General features: G+C 42.1%; 1 protein-coding gene across 4 annotated transcripts in view; it reads left to right on the top strand.

Moving 5' to 3' along the window:
* The window catches only part of LOC308162254 (complement factor H-like), a 45,898-nt gene that overhangs the window by 3,099 nt on the left and 20,459 nt on the right, over positions 1 to 22,340 (top strand). The window contains exons 4-21 of one of the 4 annotated variants that reach the window (XM_080536393.1): positions 523 to 599; positions 851 to 1,036; positions 1,162 to 1,344; positions 1,468 to 1,662; positions 2,325 to 2,492; positions 2,787 to 2,966; positions 3,150 to 3,338; positions 3,443 to 3,610; positions 3,947 to 4,129; positions 4,313 to 4,501; positions 4,972 to 5,154; positions 5,338 to 5,523; positions 5,629 to 5,796; positions 6,133 to 6,315; positions 6,505 to 6,666; positions 11,161 to 11,340; positions 11,448 to 11,654; positions 12,802 to 13,166. In XM_080536393.1, coding sequence (XP_080392519.1) covers positions 523 to 599; positions 851 to 1,036; positions 1,162 to 1,344; positions 1,468 to 1,662; positions 2,325 to 2,492; positions 2,787 to 2,966; positions 3,150 to 3,338; positions 3,443 to 3,610; positions 3,947 to 4,129; positions 4,313 to 4,501; positions 4,972 to 5,154; positions 5,338 to 5,523; positions 5,629 to 5,796; positions 6,133 to 6,315; positions 6,505 to 6,666; positions 11,161 to 11,340; positions 11,448 to 11,654; positions 12,802 to 12,995 — 3,181 coding nt within the window. In that variant the 3' untranslated portion in view covers positions 12,996 to 13,166. Of the gene's footprint in view, positions 1 to 522; positions 600 to 850; positions 1,037 to 1,161; positions 1,345 to 1,467; positions 1,663 to 2,324; positions 2,493 to 2,786; positions 2,967 to 3,149; positions 3,339 to 3,442; positions 3,611 to 3,946; positions 4,130 to 4,312; positions 4,502 to 4,971; positions 5,155 to 5,337; positions 5,524 to 5,628; positions 5,797 to 6,132; positions 6,316 to 6,504; positions 6,667 to 11,160; positions 11,341 to 11,447; positions 11,655 to 12,801; positions 13,167 to 21,509; positions 21,729 to 22,030; positions 22,217 to 22,340 lie in introns of those variants that run through there. The other 3 variants (XM_080536394.1, XM_080536392.1, XM_080536395.1) reach the window with 3 other exon arrangements.

The raw sequence follows: 22,340 nt of genomic DNA, 5'->3' as shown, positions 1-22,340 counted from the left end.
AACGAGGGTGCCTGAATATTGCTGCTCTTTCTTGGACTGCATTCGTAAATTCGCTCTGAGAGCGCCGGAGCGCACACTGGGTTCAACGTCATAAAGAGAACAAGTAATTTGATTGGACGAGAGGCATTCCACGAGTGCTGATGAGATTTCCAGAGCAAATTTACGAACGCAGCCTTGTTGTCACTGAAAACAGGAAGTGCAAAGTAGGAAGTAGCACCAAACGAACACTACTAGATGACCCAGGGGAAGATTGTAAAGATTAAACAACTATGCCCCCTAGTGGCAGAGGAAAGGAAATAATACATGGAAACCGTTCCATTACAGTTTCACCATTCAGAAATGACAATACTTTTTTATGCATAGTCCCCCTGTTTCATGGTATTGGGACATCAGGATCAAATGTCCAAATGAATCACTCATGTTAAGTATTTGGTGGACAATCAAATTGCATGTGAGTCTTTGTTCCAGTAATTCTTCCATTTCTTCCATTTCTTCCATTTCACTCCATTGTGTTCACCTCAGTCACATCATGGTGTCTAGGACTGACCATCGGAACTGCCTGGACCGAGGGTGGGACAATGCTATCCCTGTGTGTGAGGGTAAGAACGTACAGATATAATAGACTCCCAACGCATTGGCATCCAAGCCTACTTATACAGTATAGTGAGTAGAATGCTCAGGTAAATTATTTGAAGGCTAGGTTTTTAACTCTTTTGATAATGGTTTTCCTGCCAATGCCTTCATATGTTGAAGCAGTATTGCAGAAAAGTGTTTACAACAAAAGTGTTTACAGTCAATTACTATTATTGTTTACAACATGTGAGTTAATTCCATTGTTTGCTTTTCCCAGCACAGAGATGCCCAAGTCTTAACATGCATGGAGATGACAACATGAATATCTATGGAAATGTTGATGAGGCATCCTATGGTAATGTGATCCAATTTGATTGCCGCAATAATATGGTTCTCAAAGGACCATCTGACATCTACTGTACGGACCAAGGGCAGTGGAATAGCGAAGCCCCAAAATGTATAGGTAAAGGATTTTGTTTTAATTGGTTAATTCCGAAAGAGATAACCAACTCAAACGTTTCAATATTAGTACTTATTATTATTGTTGTTGTTATTATAAACATATTTTATTTCTGTGTTCTTCAACAGAGATCGAATGTGAAAGCCCAAATATAAAGAATGGCAGAGTAACTGACAATGAAGGTCTAAAGTATAAGGAGAGTGACTTTCTTGGTTACGAATGTGCTAGAAAGTATAGGCCGGCTGGAAGGGCCTCTCGGTGTGGAAGAACAGGCAATCGAGCAGTCTGGAATCCAACACCTGAGTGTGAAGGTAAGGAGGTGACTCCTCTGACCCCTCTATCATCACACTGTCGATCCAACCCAAACCCCTTTTGTGTACCATGGCAACATACTTACATGTGCTCTTTTCAATATTTTCCTCTCTAAAATACAGAGGTTAGATGTGAATTGTATTTGCCAGCTACACACGGAACGAAATATACACCTCCTTACAAGTCTCGGTTCTTACCTGATGAACAACTGAACGTGGACTGTGAATTGGATTACTGGAACAAAGACTCACATCAGTCACAAGAGATCATAACATGCAAAGAGACCGGACTGTGGTCAATGAGACCTGAATGTGAAGGTATAGATGCACCATGGACAGAGGAAATCAGAAGTATTACTGTGTTGATCTCACATTTAAAGAATTGGTGGACTTCAAAATGGCACAAGTAATGTATAAATTAAAAAATAAGATGCTTCCAGACTGTATCCAGAGACTATTTCAAGTTAGACAGAGTAATTACGAACTCAGAGGAATATGTATGTTTATGAAAACAAAGATTAGAACAAATGCAAAACAAAGATGTATAACAGTTAAAGGAGTTAATTTATGGAATACTTTTGAAAAGGAAATGAAAATGTGTAGTACACTAAAAGGATTATTTTTTTTTTTTTTAAAATAAGATGATTAACAAGTATAAAACAGAGGTTTAAATCTAGTTTTTGTTTGGTATTTTTTGAACTTTTTGTTGACATGCGTAAGTGAAATTTTGTTTATAAAAGTTTCAATGTTTTGATTATGCATTCATGGGGGGACATGCATACATGTAACAAGGGTAGGCGCAATAAGCCACGGCTTCAGCCAACACCTTTTTGGTCCTGGTGTTATGAATTGTGACTGTGTACATTTTTAAATATCTGTATTGTGAATTGTATAGGGGACCAAAATAAACATTCTCAATCAATCAAAAACAGGTACCGTATAATTCACATCAAGTCTGAATATGTTCATTCTCATTTCAGAGATCACTTGCAATGATCCACAAGACAGTTCTGTGTATTCTCCCAGACGTTGGAACATGGGAAGAGTGAGGGGAACTCAGTATTACAGTTGTCGGAGGGGATATAAAGCTATGGCACGACAAGCAACATGCACAAAGACTGGCTGGACACCAAACCCCCTCTGTGAAGGTACACATATGGAGGTTATCTTTGGTTTCAGTTTGGCCAGATTCACTTTAAACCTGTCTGGTATAGTTTCTGCTTAAATAGTTGCCATAGGTTGTTAGGGATAGGGTTAGGGTCATATATGTATATATGTATATCATGATATGTTGGATTGTTTAATAATTGTATTCATTGTCTTTCAGAGATTAGAATGTCTGACCTTTAAACCTGCCTGTTAGTTTAGTTTCTGTTTAAATTGTTTCCACTGATCATGATAGGTTTGTGGATTGTATCATAATTGTATTCATTGTCTTTCAGCGATTACATGTGACCAGCCAGAAATCCCAAATGCTGAGATTGAAAATCTTGAAGCTCAATCAAGCCCATACATGTACGAAGCCAGATTAATTTACCATTGTAAGAAAGGTTATGAACCAAAGGATCGCAGGACTACTACCTGCAGAGAAAACGGCTGGGACAATATAATCCCCTGTAGTGGTAAGCTTATGATGTTCATACTGTACATCAATTAAATTAAAGTCATGAAGGTTTTGAACTAGAACTGCAGGGATGGGTGGAGCCCTCTGTCATCCTGCTGCCTATCTCACCCCAATCCCTGTTGTGTACCATGGCAACATACGTACATTTGTTCTAGTCAATATTTTCCTCTCCAAAATACAGAGATAAAATGTGTATTGCCACGTAGTGGAGGAACCACATATACACCTTCTTCCCCGAATCGGGTCTCAATTGAAAAAACAGTGAGAGTTGACTGTGATCCAGGATACTGGACCATCCGTACACATGAGTCATCAGTCACCGTAACGTGCCAAGATAACGGACAGTGGTCATCGACACCTGGATGTGAAGGTATGCAGCACCTTGGACAGAGGAACGGATATGTATTACTGTGTGTTACCTTACAGGTACCGTATAATTCACATCAAGTCTGAATATGTTCATTCTCATTTCAGAGATCACTTGCAATGATCCACAAGACAGTCTTGTGGATTCTCCCAGACGTTGGAACATGGGAAGAGTGAGGGGAACTCAGAATTACAGATGTCGGAGGGGATATAAAGCTATGGCACGACAAGCAACATGCACAAAGACTGGCTGGACACCAAACCCCCTCTGTGAAGGTACACATATGGAGGTTATCTTTGGTTTCAGTTTGGCCAGATTCACTTTAAACCTGTCTGGTATAGTTTCTGCTTAAATAGTTGCCATAGGTTGTTAGGGTTAGGGTTGGGTCATATGTAAAAAATAAAAGGCTAATTTCAATATATTATGATATGTTGGATTGTTTAATAATTGTATTCATTGTCTTTCAGAGATTAGAATGTCTGACCTTTAAACCTGCCTGTTAGTTTAGTTTCTGTTTAAACCTGCCTGTTAGTTTAGTTTCTGTTTAAATTGTTGCCACTGATCATGATAGGTTTGTGGATTGTATCATAATTGTATTCATTGTCTTTCAGCGATTACATGTGACCAGCCAGAAATCCCAAATGCTGAGATTGAAAATCTTGAAGCTCAATCAAGCCCATACAAGTACGACGCCAGATTAATTTACCATTGTAAGAAAGGTTATGAACCAAAGGATCGCAGGACGACTACTACCTGCAGAGAAACCGGCTGGGACAATATAATCACCTGTAGTGGTAAGCTTATGATGTTCATACTGTACATCAATTCAATTAAAGTCATGAAGGTTTTGAACTAGAACTGCAGGGATGGGTGGAGCCCTCTGTCATCCTGCTGCCTATCTCACCCCAATCCCTGTTGTGTACCATGGCAACATACATACATTTGTTCTAGTCAATATTTTCCTCTCCGAAATACAGAGATAAAATGTGAATTGCCACATGGAAGAGGAACGACATATACATCTTCTTCCCCGAATCGGGTCTCAATTGAAAAAACAGTGAGAGTTGACTGTGCTCCAGGATACCGGACCATCGGCACACATGAGTCATCAGTCACCGTAACGTGCCAAGATGACGGACAGTGGTCATCGACACCTGGATGTGAAGGTATGCAGCACCTTGGACAGAGGAACGGATATGTATTACTGTGTGTTACCTTACAGGTACCGTATAATTCACATAAAGGCTGAACATGTTCACTCTCATTCCTGAGATCATTTGTGTGGTCACCTTGTGAATACTCCTTGCTATTGGCAGGGGCAAAACTCAGCAACTCATACATATAATGAGCAATATGTCAAATGCACAAAGGATGGCTGGGCTTATTGCAGTGCATGGAATTGAATTAGGAATGGTATCATGGAATGGAATGAGGAATGTGTTGTATACCATTCTCTATTCCGATCATTACAATGAGCCCTCAGATTACTGCCTCCAGTAGTTATACCAACTTATCTTTGGTTTCAGTTTGACCAGGTGACCTTTAAACCCGTCTAGTATAGTATTCCGCTTAAATTGTTGCCACTGATCATGATAGGTTTGTGGATTGTATCATAATTGTATTTATTGTCTTTCAGCGATTACATGTGACCAGCCAGAAATCCAAAATGCTGAGATTGAAAATCTTGAAGCTCAATCAAGCCCATACATGTACGACGCCAGATTAACTTACCATTGTAAGAAAGGTTATGAACCAAAGTATAGCAGGACTACTACTACCTGCAGAGAAAACGGCTGGGACAATATAATCCCCTGTAGTGGTAAGCTTATGATGTTCATACTGTACATCAATTCAATTAAAGTCATGAAGGTTTTGAACTAGAACTGCAAGGATGGGTGGAGCCCTCTGTCATCATGCTGCCTATCTCACCCCAATCCCTGTTGTGTACCATGGCAACATACGTACATTTGTTCTAGTCAATATTTTCCTCTCCGAAATACAGAGATAAAATGTGAATTGCTAACTAGAAGCGGAACCACATATACACCTTCCCCGAATCGGGTCTCAATTGAAAAAACAGTGAGAGTGGACTGTGACCCAGGATACCGGACCATCGGCACACATGAGTCATCAGTCACCGTAACGTGCCAAGATAACGGAGAGTGGTCATTGACACCTGGATGTGAAGGTATGCAGCACCTTGGACAGAGGAACGCATATGTATTACTGTGTGTTTACCTTACAGGTACCGTATAATTCACATCAAGTCTGAATATGTTCATTCTCATTTCAGAGATCACTTGCGATGATCCACAAGACAGACTTGTGGATTCTCACAGACAATGGAACATGGGAAGAGTGAGGGGAACTCAGAATTACAGTTGTCAGACGGGATATAAAGCTATGGCACAACAAGCCACATGCACAATGACTGGCTGGACACCAAACCCCCTCTGTGAAGGTACACATATGGAGGTTATCTTTGGTTTCAGTTTGGCCAGATTCACTTTAAACCTGTCTGGTATAGTTTCTGCTTAAATAGTTGCCATAGGTTGTTAGGGTTAGGGTTAGGGTCATATGTAAAAAATAAAAGGCTAATTTCAATATATTATGATATGTTGGATTGTTTAATAATTGTATTCATTGTCTTTCAGAGATTAGAATGTCTGACCTTTAAACCTGCCTGTTAGTTTAGTTTAGTTTAAACCTGCCTGTTAGTTTAGTTTCTGTTTAAATTGTTGCCACTGATCATGATAGGTTTGTGGATTGTATCATAATTGTATTCATTGTCTTTCAGCGATTACATGTGACCAGCCAGAAATCCCAAATGCTGAGATTGAAAATCTTGAAGCTCAATCAAGCCCATACATGTACGACGCCAGATTAACTTACCTTTGTAAGAAAGGTTATGAACCAAAGGATCGCAGGACTACTACTACCTGCAGAGAAAACGGCTGGGACAATATAATCACCTGTAGTGGTAAGCTTATGATGTTCATACTGTACATCAATTCAATTAAAGTCATGAAGGTTTTGAACTAGAACTGCAGGGATGGGTGGAGCCCTCTGTACCAGATAGTGGCCTTAGAGTATCCATTCACTGTCTTTGTTTTGATTGTACTGTGTACTGTTTCGCTGACTCTGCCATCTTTTGTGTCCATGTTTTCAGCAGAAATAGGGGCATGTCTAATACCCTCTTTGACAGATGGGTTTGGAGTCCAAGTGGCTATGAATTACTACTATTCCTGCGAAGAAGGATTCAAACCTTTCACTGAGGGCTGGTGGGGTACTGCCAGCTGTGCATCTGAAACCCCTGAAGTTAAATGCATTGGTAAGTCATGGGCGGAGTTAAGGGTCCCCTAGCAGATAGATTGTGTATTAAGGCCTAGTCTACACGTACATGGGTATTTTTGGAGACTGGGTTTTTTCTCCTTAATTAAAGAAATAATAAATCCCATCCACACAAGCACTGTTATAGAAAATATCTCTGTCCACAGAGAAGGCAAAAACAATTCTATGTATGAAACTATGTATGATGTCGATTTGAGTATGTAGTGCGTTCCCACAGATTTATGAAACACAGAATAAGATGTTCCTTTGTGCCAGGCACGTACAAGAGAGTGTGTGTGTGTGTGCGTGTGTGTCGTCTTGGTGGTGAGTGGTTCAGTCCGGGGGGGGGGGGGGGTAGGGGTTAGGTTTAATTTCGGACGCATTATCAGTAGTGTTCCTCCAGGTCATGGGGTGTTTCGGCCATCACACTATACACCCTCGCCAGAGGTGGCCAGCTCAGGGGGATCAGCCCCGAACTTGCGTCAATCCTAATTCGTCATGAGAATGGCTGACGTCTCATGAGACTATGCAAGGCAGGGGCGTCCTTTTCCCTGAGTCAGGCCTAAGCTGACCGCATACCTTCTGGTTGGCTACTTCGGGGCCCAGCAGGGATCTTTCCTTCTCATAAAAAGCCACTGGCTGCTTCTTTCGGTTGCTTCCGATGCAGCTTTGATGGCTGAACGCAGGCTTTGGCCTCTGATTCCCAGGTCTGTAAACAATCTGGTGGTAGATCTTGCCACAAACCCTCTGCACCCCACCTCCACTGGGCGGACTTCAGTGTTCCAGCCGCGGTGTTGTGCTTCGGCGGCGATCTCAGCATAGCGTAGATGTTTCCGCTCGTAAGCTTCATCCACTGCGTCCTCCCAGGGTACGGTTAGTTCAATGATGTACACTTTTTTTTAGAGAAGGGGACCAGAGAACCAAGTCAGGTCTCAGGGTGGTTATGGCGATCTCTTTAGGAAACACAAGCTGTCGTCCAATATCAGTCAGCATCTTCCAGTCGCGGGCCAACCGTAGCTGGCCTCGCTCAGATGGTGTCGAGCTGCTCCTGGTAACCTTTGCCCCCTCACGGACAAAGGTAATTGCCTGTTGGTGATTGGATGCTGATGGCGGTAGGGAGTTGGTGGCAGCTCGTTTGTCCTCCAGGGTGGATGCAAAGATCTTCAGGACTTGGTTGTGACGCCACGTGTAGCGTCCTTGGGCGAGACTAGTTTTGCATCCTGAAAGAATGTGCCTGAGGGTGGCTGGCGTGGAACAAAGGGCACACCCCGGGTCTTCACCATACCACTGGCCAAGGTTAACTGGTGTTGGAAGGACGTCGTATGTAGCTCTGATAATAAAGCTCAACTGCCTCGCTTCCATGGCCCACATGTCCTTCCAGCTAATCTTCCTCCTCTCCACACTGTCCCATCGCGTCCACTGTCCCTGCTTGGCAAGAGAGACTGCCTTGGCACATCTTCCAGCCTCCTCCTGATGGCGTACTTCCTCCACCACCATCTTCCTCCGTTCTGGTGCTGTGGCCTTACTCCAGCAGGGCGAGCAGCTGTTAGCCCGAAGCCTCCTCTTCCCTGCTGAACATACCCCACAATGTCAGCATGTTTGAGGGCTGCTGTTGCTTCCTCCACCGCTTTGGCTAGTGTCCATTTGCGCCCGGTTGCCAAGGTTGGTGCGTTGTTGCTCACCACTAAATCTCTGGATTCATTCAGTGTCATCTGGAGTCTTGTTTTTGCACACTTGAACTCCTCTGTGAGACTGGTGAGGGGCAGCTTGAGGATGCTATCTCCGTAGAGACCTATGGTGGTAAGGCATCGTGGAATTCCGAGCCATTTCTTGATGTAGCCTGTGACTCCTCTTTCCAACTTCTCTACGGTTGAGATTGGGACCTCATACACTGCGAGGGGCCACAGCATCCGTGGTAGGAGTCCAAACTGCAGGCACCAAGCCTTTAACTGTCCAGGTAGCTGTGTTTTGTCAATGGACTGCAGGCCACTGCTGATATCTTTGCGCAGTTGTAGCACCTGGTCTTTGTCCTTCAGGCTTGCATCCTACCACCTGCCAAGGCTTTTTACAGGTTGCTCAGACACTGTTGGGATTGGATCATCGCCGATGAAGAATTTCAGGTCAGAGAGCACTCCCTTCACAATTGAGATGCTTCGTGACTTGGATGGTTTGATCTTCATACGGGCCCAACTGATGTTCTCTTCCAGTTTTCTGAGCAGCCTCCTGATGCATGGGATGGTGGTGGTCAACGTTGTAATGTCGTCCATGTAAGCTCTGAGCGGAGGGAGACGCTGACCAGAGTCAATTCGCTGTCCGCCTACAACCCATTTTGAGGCTCGGATGATGACTTCCATTGCCATCACAAATGCCAGCAGTGAAATAGTCAGAGAACCTCCGGAAACGTAGAAGGAAGAAAGAACAAGCTAGAACACGGTTCTATAAGGATCCCTTCAAGTTCCTTAAAAGTATCTTCACAAAGGAAAAAAGTGGAGCTCTAAAAACAACAAAGACAGACCTGGAAAATCACCTGAAAGAAACACACTCTGACCCAAGGCGGCATGAACATCTGACCATTCCCTCTGATATCCCACCAATCGACCCACCCTGAACACCACATGCTGATCAGCCCTCCAACCTGGAAAGAGGTGGAAAACACAGTGCGTCGAGCAAGAACGGCATCAGCCCCGGGGCCAAACGGAGTCCCATACAAGGTGTATAAGAACGCATCAGATGTCCTGAGGTTTCTCTGGAGGCTCATGAGAACAGCATGGCAGAAGAAGATAATACCTAAAGCGTGGCGCAGGGCAGGTGGAGTCCTCATCCCAACGGAGAAGGATGCAGTCAACATCAGCCAATTCCGTCCAATCTCCCTACTAAACGTTGAGGGCAAAATCTTCTTTTGTGTCATTGCACAGAGGATGGCCGAGTATCTGAGAAGAAACAAATACATCGACACATCTGTACAGAAAGCAGGAATATCAGGATTCTCGGGGCGCTCAGAACATTTCAGCATGATCTGGCACCAGATCCAAACGGCAAAGGTGGAGAGACGGGACATTCACGTCGTCTTTCTGGACCTTGCCAATGCCTTTGGCTCTGTGCCCCACGAACTCCTGTGGTCTGCCTTCGACTTCTTCCACATACCGGACACCATCACAGCCCTGGTTAAATCCTACTTCCAAGACATGCAGTTCTGCGGATAGTAGCAATTGTCGATCACTCTGCCTAGGGGCTCGGGGCGCTCTCCATAGTACTCAGCCCCCGGCTTAGGGGCGTTGGTGAGCGGGTTGCCACAACACACACACACGTTCGCCTAGTATTTGACTGCCTGTAGCCACCATGTCACGAATGTAGCTTATTTTAATAAACTGGCCACATTTTGGGAATATACATGGTTACTTTCTCACCTGAAAACATAATAAAACGTAATAAAATGACATGTTAACACTTATAGAGCCAACATTACAACAGCTTTTAGTCCGTGGAGGTTTAACCTCAGTCCGCCACTGCATCTAAATGTTGTTCTTCTGCGCTCCTCTTTTGCAGCTGTTTCTTTTTTTATTGCACGCTCCCTGAATTTCCCGCCAATATATTTGATATTTGTATCAAACTGTGTGGGGAGTGTCAGATGAATAAGCCTAAGTCGTGACGTATTTCCGGGGCCAACGTTGGCTGAGGCGCTGTCTTCGAGATGCCGAAATAATAATAATAATTAATTATATTTATATAGCGCTTTTCCGAGGCTCAAATACCCTGACAATATGGAGAAAACGGTAAAGTGCTGTGTCCCTTGTTGTATGAATAGATCCGAGTCTAAAAAACGATTAAACTGTCATTCTACCGCTGTAGTTCACAGGTACTCCGGTGCGGAGAATTTCTGATTTGGCCTCGGAAATGGCTAAACGTCACTTTTGACGTCAGACTTAACAAGCGGATAGCTCAGTATTATAACAACTCAGGGTATTAAGTGAGGGGATTGAGCCCTGTATAGTCAACGCATCTGCAGAGAGACGTGGGAGACACAAGGCTGCTACAACACAATCTGCAAACTATCAAAGATTTAAAAAAAAAAAACTATCCTAAATGATCAAAGTTGTCTAGATGATCGTCGCCCCCATGATTAAATTGGGTGTGGATCTGTCTCCTTCCGTTTGTTGGAATGTCACATGCAATATCTCAGGCACCACTAGGACGATGTTGACCAAACTCGAGTGAATGGTTCGCCTTACCATAGAGATCTGGCATTAACAAAAGGTTGAAATATTGTGTGCCTGTGGCTTGCGTGACACTGAGGTACTACGCAATTCTCGGGTCCAAGTCTAGCTCACAACATTACTTCTTTTAAACTAGTGGCCAAATGCTTAATTGTGCATCTTTAATTAAGGTTAATTGAAAAAAGGGTACCAATATTTCTAATGTGATAATAAATTGTTCATCTGCATTTGTTGTATTGAAACCATACTAATTCTAATATGTCACTGTGGTTTATCTGTAGCCAAGTCACAGTGTGGGAAACTCCCCAACATTCCTCATGCAACATTTCCTCAAGAAAACGATGGCCCCTATCCAGATGGAACATCTATTCCATTCCAATGTGAGGATGGACACGAATCTGAAATCAATCCCAGCAAGATTACATGTAAGAATGGAGAGTGGGATTTACTACGATGCAAAGGTGTGTACTGTCTACTATTGTATTTCATTGTTGTTGTTGATTTTCTTGAGTTCTTGAGACATCGCTCTAACGTGTATGCTAAATGTGTACACTATGCTCTATGTTAGGTTGGGTTTCTCCTCCTGAAGCATCCGAAATTCAATGTGGCCCTCCACCTAAAGTTGGAAGTGCAATTGTTGAAAGGGTATATCAGAATATATATGATGATGGATCTGAAGTACAATATAAATGCCGCGATGAGTCTTTTACGATGGAGGGAACAAGCAAAATCACCTGCTCAAAAGGGAAATGGCCAGATCCCCCCAAATGCATACGTAAGTATTGATGAACCACAAACATATCACAGATCATTTTTTTCTTGTTATATACAATACAATCAGGGATTAAAGACTCTGCTTGGTAGTGAAGTAAATCAATCTCCTTCTTATAGACTAAGTAGGCATTAATGCACAACATGGTGTTTATTATCAGCCAATATCCGATGGACATGTGGGGATATCGGCTGTACTGCAGTATCGCCACATGCACATAGCAAACACTGATTTATTAGCCATATAATTAATCAAATCAACTGTTGGAATGTGGTCATTTTTTTAAACCCCCTGCCTACCAGCACACAGCAGCGGCCCCCAAACCCTCCCCCGGGAAGGCCCAGCCGCCCCACACACCTGACCCGTCCCACCACCAGCACACCGTAGACACAGTAGCGTCTCAGTAACGTCAGCCACAGTTTAACTCATGGTAATCTATTAGACCTGCTAGACAGTATGCGAAACCAGCACGTCTGCGAAGAGAGGCTAGCTTAAAGTAGCATAGTTTTATGCTTCGAGTCTATTTTCCTCGGTAGCAAGAGGCGTAGATAGAAATCCAGGCCGGCGGTAGCTATGGCTCAGTCCACCCAAATGTGTGGCTTGCCTCGGGCCCTAACCCAGACAAATGAATTAGAATGAGCTATTTAACAGACTTATTTTTTTTTTTTTAAGTATTTTTTTCTGAGTGGGGGTCCCACTCATATTTTTCATCTTATTTGACAGATACAGTGAAGATTTAGACAGGAAGGATGGGTGAGAGAGAGAGGAGGGATGACATGCAGGATATGTCCCCGGCCGGAATCGAACCGGGGACCCTGCGGTCACATGGTCAGCGCCTAACCCGCCACGCCACCCAAGCGCCCCAACAGACACTTTTAATTACAGGGACATTCCCCTGAGTAACTGAGGGCTTACTCAAAGGCACCCTAGTGGTGGTGTTTCAGGCAGGATTTAAACTCCCAACCTTCCAATCACCAGTCCAACTCACTATCCACTAGACCACCACTACGACACTAGAAATGTTTGTATACTCTGTATAGAATAGATTCAATGGTCCATTCTTCAATAGAATATACCTTTTTCTCGAATGACATTTCAGAACGCTTTGGTTCTCAGGACATTAACAGATTGTTGTTGTGTCTCCTTTCAGAACCCTGCACTGTCAAAGAAGCCGACATGGAGAAAAGGAACATTACATTAGCATATCCGAAGAAAACAAAAGAACACAAAATGCATGGTGATTTCATAACATTTAGCTGTGTTTTGGGAACATCCTTTATTGACGAAGGTCAGAAACGTCAGATGTGTAAAAACGGTGAAATTGATTTGCCCTCATGCCTGTAAAGCATCTTCAGATGACGGGAACTGATGATCACTGCTAGTGTTGGACAATTATGTAAATGAATAACCACTCTTAAGTTTGCACAAATGATTTGCTCTGGAATTGGTATAAACTGGGATTCAGTGATTTAAGAGTATGTATGAACTGAAATAAAGCACCCATGGTTTTGAGTTAATTAATCGCCTTATCAGCCTCTTCTTGCTATAGTACCTTGTACCTGTCTGCACAGCTCATTACTGTTACATGTACTGTGGAAGCTTATTATTATAAATCAAAACATTTCAGTTTACAGACCTATTTTTCTACAGCCTTTCATGTCACCACCACTTGCCGCAGACACAAAGCTCTTATTTCAAAGGATCCGAAGTCAGACGTCACTAACACAATTCGTCTCAAGAAAGTCTTTTATCGGGATTGTTTGCCAAAATATTGTTTCCATTTGATTAAGTAAATGGCACCATGTGTCTGCAAAACCTCAGTGCATGCATCTAATCAGAGCTAGAACAGCAGGCATATTAAATATAGACGGTAATTCATTCATTAAAATACTTTATTATGTACATGGTTAGATACGAATGAAAAGAAAAATCAATCAATTATGTACAACAATCTTGAAAAAATACCACCCCCCATTGTATGTTACATTACAAAAGCATCTGCCACCATCTGAATAGCTCGAAGAGGGTCCACTATGTCTTTCAACTTGTCCTTTCTGAGAACCCAGTCAGGTGCAAATCAGAAAAGAGAAAAAAAATGGACACATCAACAGTTACTAAAGAAACAAAGAGTTCACTTAAACTATATATATATATATATATATATATATACAGTATATATATTATATATATACATATACACACACACACACTCAACGGCCACTTTATTAGGCACACCTTTTCAACTGCTCGTTAACGCAAATATCTGCCAATCCTGTGGCAACAACTTCAGTGTTTCCCCTACCATTGCCTTGGGGGGGTAACCACCCGCCCCCCCAAGAAAGAGGAATTACTACAGACGTAGACACAAAACATCTGACAAGCAGGCTAAAATGTTCCCTTTTTTTAAACGCACCCAACCTGAATCTGGCGAGTGGCAAGCCCATAGGCTCGTTGGTAACGTTAGTCCACCAGTAGTATCGCATAGCCAGACCTATCTCCGCACTTCACATAGCCAGATCTATCTCTCCACACTTCACATAGCCGGACCTATCTCTCCACACTTCACATAGCCAGATCTATCTCTCCACACTTCACATAGCCAGATCTATCTCTCCACACTTCACATAGCCAGATCTATCTCTCCACACTTCACATAGCCAGATCTATCTCTCCACACTTCACATAGCCAGATCTATCTCTCCACACTTCACATAGCCAGACCTATCTCTCCACACTTCACATAGCCAGATCTATCTCTCCACACTTCACATAGCCAGACCTATCTCTCCACACTTCACATAGCCAGATCTATCTCTCCACACTTCACATAGCCAGATCTATCTCTCCACACTTCACATAGCCAGATCTATATCTCCACACTTCACATAGCCAGACCTATCTCTCCACACTTCACATAGCCAGATCTATATCTCCACACTTCACATAGCCAGACCTATCTCTCCACACTTCACATAGCCAGATCTATATCTCCACACTTCACATAGCCAGATCTATATCTCCACACTTCACATAGCCAGACCTATCTCTCCACACTTCACATAGCCAGATATATCTCTCCACACTTCACATAGACAGATATATCTCTCCACACTTCACATAGCCAGACCTATCTCTCCACACTTCACATAGCCAGACCTATCTCTCCACACTTCACATAGACAGATCTATCTCTCCACACTTCGTTTCGCGCTGTGCCGCGCTGGAGAATAATAATGGATGATGTAACTGTCATAGTAAATAATCCATTTTCTTATTTTCTTAAATGTAAAAAGATAACATATAGAAATGTACATGTTATTATTATATGTAAGGAAATTGTTATTGTTGTACAATTATTGTTTTATTTTGTTTATCTAAACTTTGTTATTGTGAGGTGTTGACGACACCTCACTGTTCATGTACTGTGGTCACGCGATAAAACTAGATGCGCATAGATTAACAGAAGCTGAACGTGAAAGGTTTTCCGTCACTGTCTGAAGATAAGTCTGAAGTTTAAGTATTAGTGAAGTCTGTATTTAACTATTCTAGCTACTCCTGAGGTTCTGAATAGAAGGCGCACACACCAGTGGCGTGTCCAGACCTTTTTCACTGGGGTGGCCCAGGTGGGGCACCTTGTTATGCATGGGTGGCACAATTTTGAGAATTTAACACTTAATTCCCTGCATTCTGGTGAATTTGTACACACCATTTTGTGCTTTTTATTACCATTTCTGTCTCCACTCCCCATTGTATACTTTAATTGGGCTACTAAGGTCATGTTCTTACATGAAAATCTGAATCATGACCCAGAGCAAGCGGATAAGTTTGCAACATTGTTGCATAAATTATTTCTGATTTGCGTTCTCACAGCCCTTTATGTAAACAAAGTAACATAGGCAATTGAAGCAACAGATGTGGTAGTTGATTGGTCAGGAAAATAGAAAACTGCCCGTTCGTCCCGCTCTTATCCAGATCAACACGCATGCACTGTTGTTTTCCTATGGACAGCCTCGATGCGTCGTTTCTAACCGGAGCGAAACCACCCTTTTCAAGCGCCGGAGCATGTGTTGGTTGTTTGCTCCGGGAGTGACTTCGAATGCGCGTTCTCACAGCTCCAAACAACGCAGAGCAAAGCGAATTTCATCCTAAACTCTGATTCCAAGTGAAGCAAATGTTCTAGTGAGAACACACCCTAAAATAACAATCCCTGTTTAAAAGTCCCAGTGCTACCAATCACAACACAACAGAGTGGCTCCATACAAATGTAATATTAAACTCAGATGTTTTTTATTCTTTAAACAAACCAGCATATGTTGTACACTATAACATGCAGGCACTCCAATTGTAACACAAAACAAAACAAAAAACACTGTACACTGTACAGGTACAAGGAAAAACAATAATTCTTAAACATATGTTACATTAACATAAAAAACTAGCTGCCTCTCCTTTCTTTTTCTTACAATTTTTTCTAATTGCTTCTCTTAACTGTAAAGTTTCAAGTTTCCTGTACAATTTACTCAAGTCAACAGAAGGTGACTGGAGTAAGTCAGAAAGGAGCTTTGTGTTTCCAAACAGTTTTCTGAAGGTTGCAAGGAGGCCAATGAAGGTCAGGTCAATCTGTGCAAGCAAACCTCGAGCATCAATGGATCTGTCTCTATGATTTTCTGTGCATATATCTTGAAGAACACGCAACACGGCTGGTAACCTATCCATCAAGTTCCTGCAAGCCAATGCTCTACATGCCCATCTTGTGTCACTTAGTTTTACCAACTCCCTGGCCTGGCCACCATACATCTCTTTTTGAACACCAAGCCATTTCTGGTGCACATAAGATCCAGACATGTACACATAGATCTTCTCAAGACGCGAGAAGAAGCAATCAGCCTCTGGGACTGACTTTACAGTGTCAACTAAGACCAGGTTCAGACAGTGCGCATTACAGTGTACATAAAACGCATGCTTGGCCTCTGCCTTAATTCTGGCTGCCACACCCGAGTGTTTGCCACTCATCACTGAGGCCCCATCATAGCCTTGCCCAACCAGATTAGACTTGTAGTCGAGGCCATAGTTTTCTAAAGACTGGATGATCATGTCACTAAGCCCCTTAGCATCTAGATGTTGGGCATGTTTGAAATCCAGAAAACTTTCATGGACAGCCCCGTTGTAATAATATCGAACAACCAATGAGAGCTGCTCCTTCTTTTGCAGATCTTTGGTTTCATCAGCAATCACAGAAAAAAACTCACTCTTCTTCACTTCTGCCACAATAGAATCACGCACCATACCAGCTAGGCACTGCAGAATTTCATTCTGGATGGTATTGCTGGTGTATTTTGCATTACCTTGTGCCTTCATTTTGTTGGCTACCAAAGGATTGTGTTTAGCAATCATTTCAAGAATTTCTAAGAAATTCCCTTTGTGCTCTTCAGAGTCACTGTGACCTCTTTGGGCTATATTCTGAGTTGCAGTCAAACGCAATACATCTGCAACTGTTTTTATGTAGCTGCGATTCTCTTGCACTTTTTTTCTGTATTCTTTGTTAATCAGGTCTACTATGGAAGCATCTGTAAGTGCTGCCCTCTTGTACTCATTCAAAGCAAACATGGCATTAGTGTGACACTCAGATTTCTCATGCTGCTTGAAGCCACCATCTTTGAACATTGCTTTCTTCCAATTAGAAAAACCTGATTCTGACGTGAAAACAGACTGTGGTGCACTAGGCAGGGAAAAGTGTCTGCAAGGATAACAGTAGGCTGAATCTCGGCTTGGTGAGTATTCAAGCCATGAATGCAGCTGATACCACGGCGGATTGAACGACCTCCTCTTCTCACCTTGGACAGTCTTGGGAAAAATCTTTAGCCGAGGTTGAGTGGGACCTTCTGCTCTTGACTGTGAAATATCTGTGACAAAAGCCTGAGAATCAGATCCTGCCTTCAAGTCTCTGAGACAGAAGTACTCATTGGTGCATTAATACATAGATTAAAGAATTGAAGTAGTACAATATATTAAGCGGGCTACAGTATATTTAATATGAACAATTACATATTAAGGCTTACCAGGAGGTCCACGTGGGGCAGCAAGGCCTGCCACATCACTGTCCCCACAGGAAAATGCAGGGCCTGCAGGTACTGATGGCTGGTCCTCGTTGTCAGTATCATAGTCTGAGACTGAGAGTGGCTGACTAGACACACCTAAAGCAATGCAGGAATTGTAATAGTTGTATCAATTTAATAGTAGTAGTAATAGTAATAGTAGTAATAGTTGTATTCATAACAACCTGAAAGCAGAGAAGTAGATGGCTTATATTGTATGTATTGTATACTGTACAACATACCCTGATGTGCAGGTGAAGCTGATGTGCAGCCTTCATCATCAGTATCCTTGTTTGACTCTACAAAATCACAGAAATGGTCATCATAATGACAAAATCAGCCTTTTTTGTAAGTAGGCCGATGTTAGCTACCAAACTCAAATGAATACAATATGAATACCCCTACAGGCTTAATCGACAAGATTCGGCTTTAGTTTAAATGTATAGCAATTAATCACAATGTTACATTATCACGGTTATCAAATAAGTGCTTACTAAAAATACATCTGGAGCTATCAGAATGTTACATACATACCCATGTGTACAGCAGAAGCTGGAGGCACTGTGGGCTAACTGGGTCTACATCCTCCAGCTGGCTCTCATCCTCTGACTGACTAACATTAGCTCTGGCTTCTCTGTCCTGCTGCTCTGTCCTTTTGGGGTTTTTTCTTTGGAAGAAACCCTGAATGCTCTGATTTCTTTTCATACTGTAACATTAACCATCACATAACACATGTCACTTTATAACTTGCACAATACACAAACAAAACATACTCAAGCATTCAAATGTATATAGCTGACGTTACCTAGCCTATAGCCTAACGTTAGCATTAGCTAGCATTTCGACGACAGGTTTACTAGCAAGCTGAGATCGGATGATGAGAGACCAGAGTAGCCTACTACAAAATATAATGTTACAGCTAAAACGTTTTAACCACTAGCACAACACCGTAGCCTATATGTAGCTATGCAAAAGTCTAACCATTAATGGTACTCACATTTCTTCAGGAGCGCCAAGACCAGCACACCTCACCGCTGATCAAAAAGGTGTTCTGTTCGAAAAGTTTGTCTCGTGGTGCGAAGTGGCCTCTGCTCTGAGTGACTAGGCAGATAGCCAATCAATCAGGGTGGCACCTAGGGTGGCCAATCAGATTTCAGGGGTGGCACGGGCCACCCCTGGCCCCCCCCCTGGACACGCCCCTGGCACACACACGGTATGTTGTTGTTTTGTTTGTTACTGTTTGACTGTGCATTTTGATTTGCCGTTTTCTCAAGTGATTTCTCACGTGTATGTGATGTCGGAACGCCATGCTAGCTAGAGAGGTGGCTAGTATGTTGAGTGGGTAGCCGACTCGACGTAGCCTCATTTTGGTTTCAATGTGTAATTAATACTTTATTTCACATTGCAGTTTTTCCACGGTGTTTGTGTGTACGGTGTCTGGACACACAAAATAAAGAACATCAGTATCAGAATCATGGGTTGCTTGTCTAACAGAAGAACACCTTCGGGAGCAGTTATAGATGCACTTGATTATTTTACTTAAAGTAGACATACAATCTTTCTTATTCTGCTAGATTTGGGCTTTATGGTAATACCATAATGGCATATTCACAGTACATGGACAGTGGATTGAAGCATTGGAAAAAACATTTTTATAGTTGGACATGATTTTTTTTCAGGTGAGAGAGTATTGTCAAAATAAAATTATCTGACTGCATTGCCCACAGCAATCCAAAATGTTATAATATGATATAACATTATAATTATGTTATAAATTGATATGGATCAATGTATACCTCTTATTAGATTATAAATACTCTGGTTATTATGTTTGCCTTTTGGTTGACAGCAAAAGAGGGAGAGAGGAGGATAGAGAGGGAGAGAAGGAGAGAGAGCAGGATGGTGTCGGCACACCAGAGAGAGAGAGCAAGAACCAGGTGAGAAAGTGGACAGGTAGTCAAGACCACATAAGTAAGTAGTCTTGTGAACCGATGGTTCTCCAGCCTAATGGCCCATAGGGCAGGAGCCTATCTCCTGTTTCCGTAGCGTGAGGCGGCTTAATGTACAAGTTAGTACACCCCTGGACATGACGCTGGTATGTCGCAGGGTCTTACCCCCTGGGGGGGGGGGGGGGGGGTCCATGCCACAGTCCATGCCACCCCCCCAAGGCAGCAAACCTAGGGGAAACACTGTAATACATTTAATAATAATAATAATAATAATAATAACTTGAATTTATATTGCGCCTTTCAGGGGACCCAAGGTCGCTTTACAGAGAAACAGAAAAGTCAGATGAACAGACAGCCGGACAAAACAAATAGTTCAGGATACGGCTCGTGCCGAGCCGTACCGGGCTGGTCAATGGAAAAGAGCCAATAGATTCATAGATATCAAAATGCAGCATACTGTAGTAAGGCACTTCATCATGAAGACTACCTATCCATCCACAACCTACTAAAATGACATTAATGGCAGCTGCTGGACTGAAAAAAACAGGTGTAGTGCTGAGGCACAAATATGTACATTTCAAGCCTGCAAACTGCGACACTTTAAATACATGTGCAATAACACTATTGTGCAATATGACAACCCTAGTCGTCTATCTGTACAGTATAGTATAGTGGATAGTGTACATAGCCTTTATGTATGTAAACCAGCTCCTTCCCTTCTTGTGATTTTTTTTAAAGTTTTTTTTTTTTCTTTCCGAACACCAGGGGAGCCACCCCTCCTAAATTTCGTTGTTTGGTACCTGTACTGTAGCAATTACAATAAAGACCATTCATTCATTCATTCATTCATTCATTAAGTAGCATTTGAATGCTGAGCATGTGTAAAGTGAGTGTCTATCACATGCAAAAACATGAAACTGATGACTTACAATGTAATGACACATAATGGGTGTGTGCCTTACTGAGAAACAGGGGGACGAGATCAGATACAGTACTTCTGTTATTCATGGGAAGTTCAGTTAATTTAATTTGGTGTTGTATGAAAGCAGTCTACAAGGAGTGCTTCTGCAGTTTATCTTCAAATGGACTTTCCTTTTACAAATATAACATATTTGACTGCTTAGTCCACTGCTGCAAATGATTACCAGACATTTGCTGAGCAAGTGAACCTTCTACTCTGGAAGATCAATACTAGAAGACAAACAAGTCAGATTCAGACATTGCTAGGGACAAACATCCTACCATAACAGCACAGTACGGCACAATACAGTTAATGGACAATTCATTCACTTTCCAAATAGTAGACTTCTTTGTAGAAGTGGAATGGAGTAGATACATTAAAAAAATTACAGCACATAAATACTGTGAATCTATTTAGAAATCAATATCATAAATCAATCAAAATTATAAGATAAAGACACAAGAGTAAGGGTCAAACTGTATAGACATTCTGCCTGTGTTATTTGTAGCCTTTGTGTTCTAAACCCATTATTTTCAAATGTTGTCAATGTAATACTAGTTAAATAAATGGGTTCAGATTCCTAAATAAACACTAAATAAAGTTTCAGAATAGTCTTGGAAATAGTGCCCAGTTGATTATGGCTGTATAACTGTATTTGAGTGTGCAAATGTCAGGAAATGAATGATCACCAATTCTTATCAGCGTCTTGTTGCCAGATCAAAGTTTGTCTTTCAACACACTCACTGCATTTGGTAACCTCTGTCTCATCTATTTACCATGTGATGTAGTGTGGTCAATTCCCGTAAACCCTCCCTCAAGTCCAAGTCCACAGATATACCCTACAATACAGACAATACATGTCGTTGTACTTACTGGAATCAGGTCTGATTTTATCGTTCAAAAATAATTTTGCTGGCTGTTGCGTTGCCATTGAGAGGACAGTGACTTGAGAGGACTCCACTCAGACATTTCTCACTTGTGCCTGAGGGTGATGCAGCTATAATGCAGGTGATAACACGAAGCTCCATCCTTGCGCTATGGGTGTGTACACTCACCTTTGTTAGAGGCCAAGGTAAGATCCCTCTGCCTGACTAATATTCTAGGCATAGAAAGATATATTTGTGTTTGTGTTGTGTAATAATAATAATAATAATAATAATAATAACACTCATGGGTTAACTCAAGGAATCACCTTGAAATTGTTTGATGTTTTTATATCACATTTGTCACCAAATAATTATCTGAAACATGCAGTACTGGCAGGCTATGGTTCCACAGCCATGTGTGCATTATGCAACAGATATTTCTTACACTTTCTGTTTCTAGCATACACATGTGACTGGTAGTTTTTTCCTCTTTCTCTGTGTTCCACAGAGAGATGTACACGCGACAATTTTGTTAAGTCCGACTTGTTTAATGACCATGTTGAGGAAACCAGGCTAGATGAAAGCTACCCTCATGACGATACAGTGCGACTGCACTGCAAGATCGGCTATACAGGTCTTTACAGAATCACATGCTCTAATGGTACATGGACAGGCCGTGGTCGGAAGTGTGAAGGTGAGTCTAACTTTCAAACACGAAAACAGCTCAATTTCATATATGATATTGTCAAGAGTTCATCTCATTCTATTTGGTGTGACATGGTCTTCAGACAACATAGTTCGAAACTAATAAACATCTA

The sequence above is a fragment of the Nansenia antarctica genome (assembly GCF_963989245.1).
Source record: "Nansenia antarctica genome assembly, chromosome: 7".
NCBI classification, from domain to species: domain Eukaryota; kingdom Metazoa; phylum Chordata; class Actinopteri; order Argentiniformes; family Microstomatidae; genus Nansenia; species Nansenia antarctica.
This window is presented reverse-complemented; position numbering and strand designations above follow the sequence as displayed.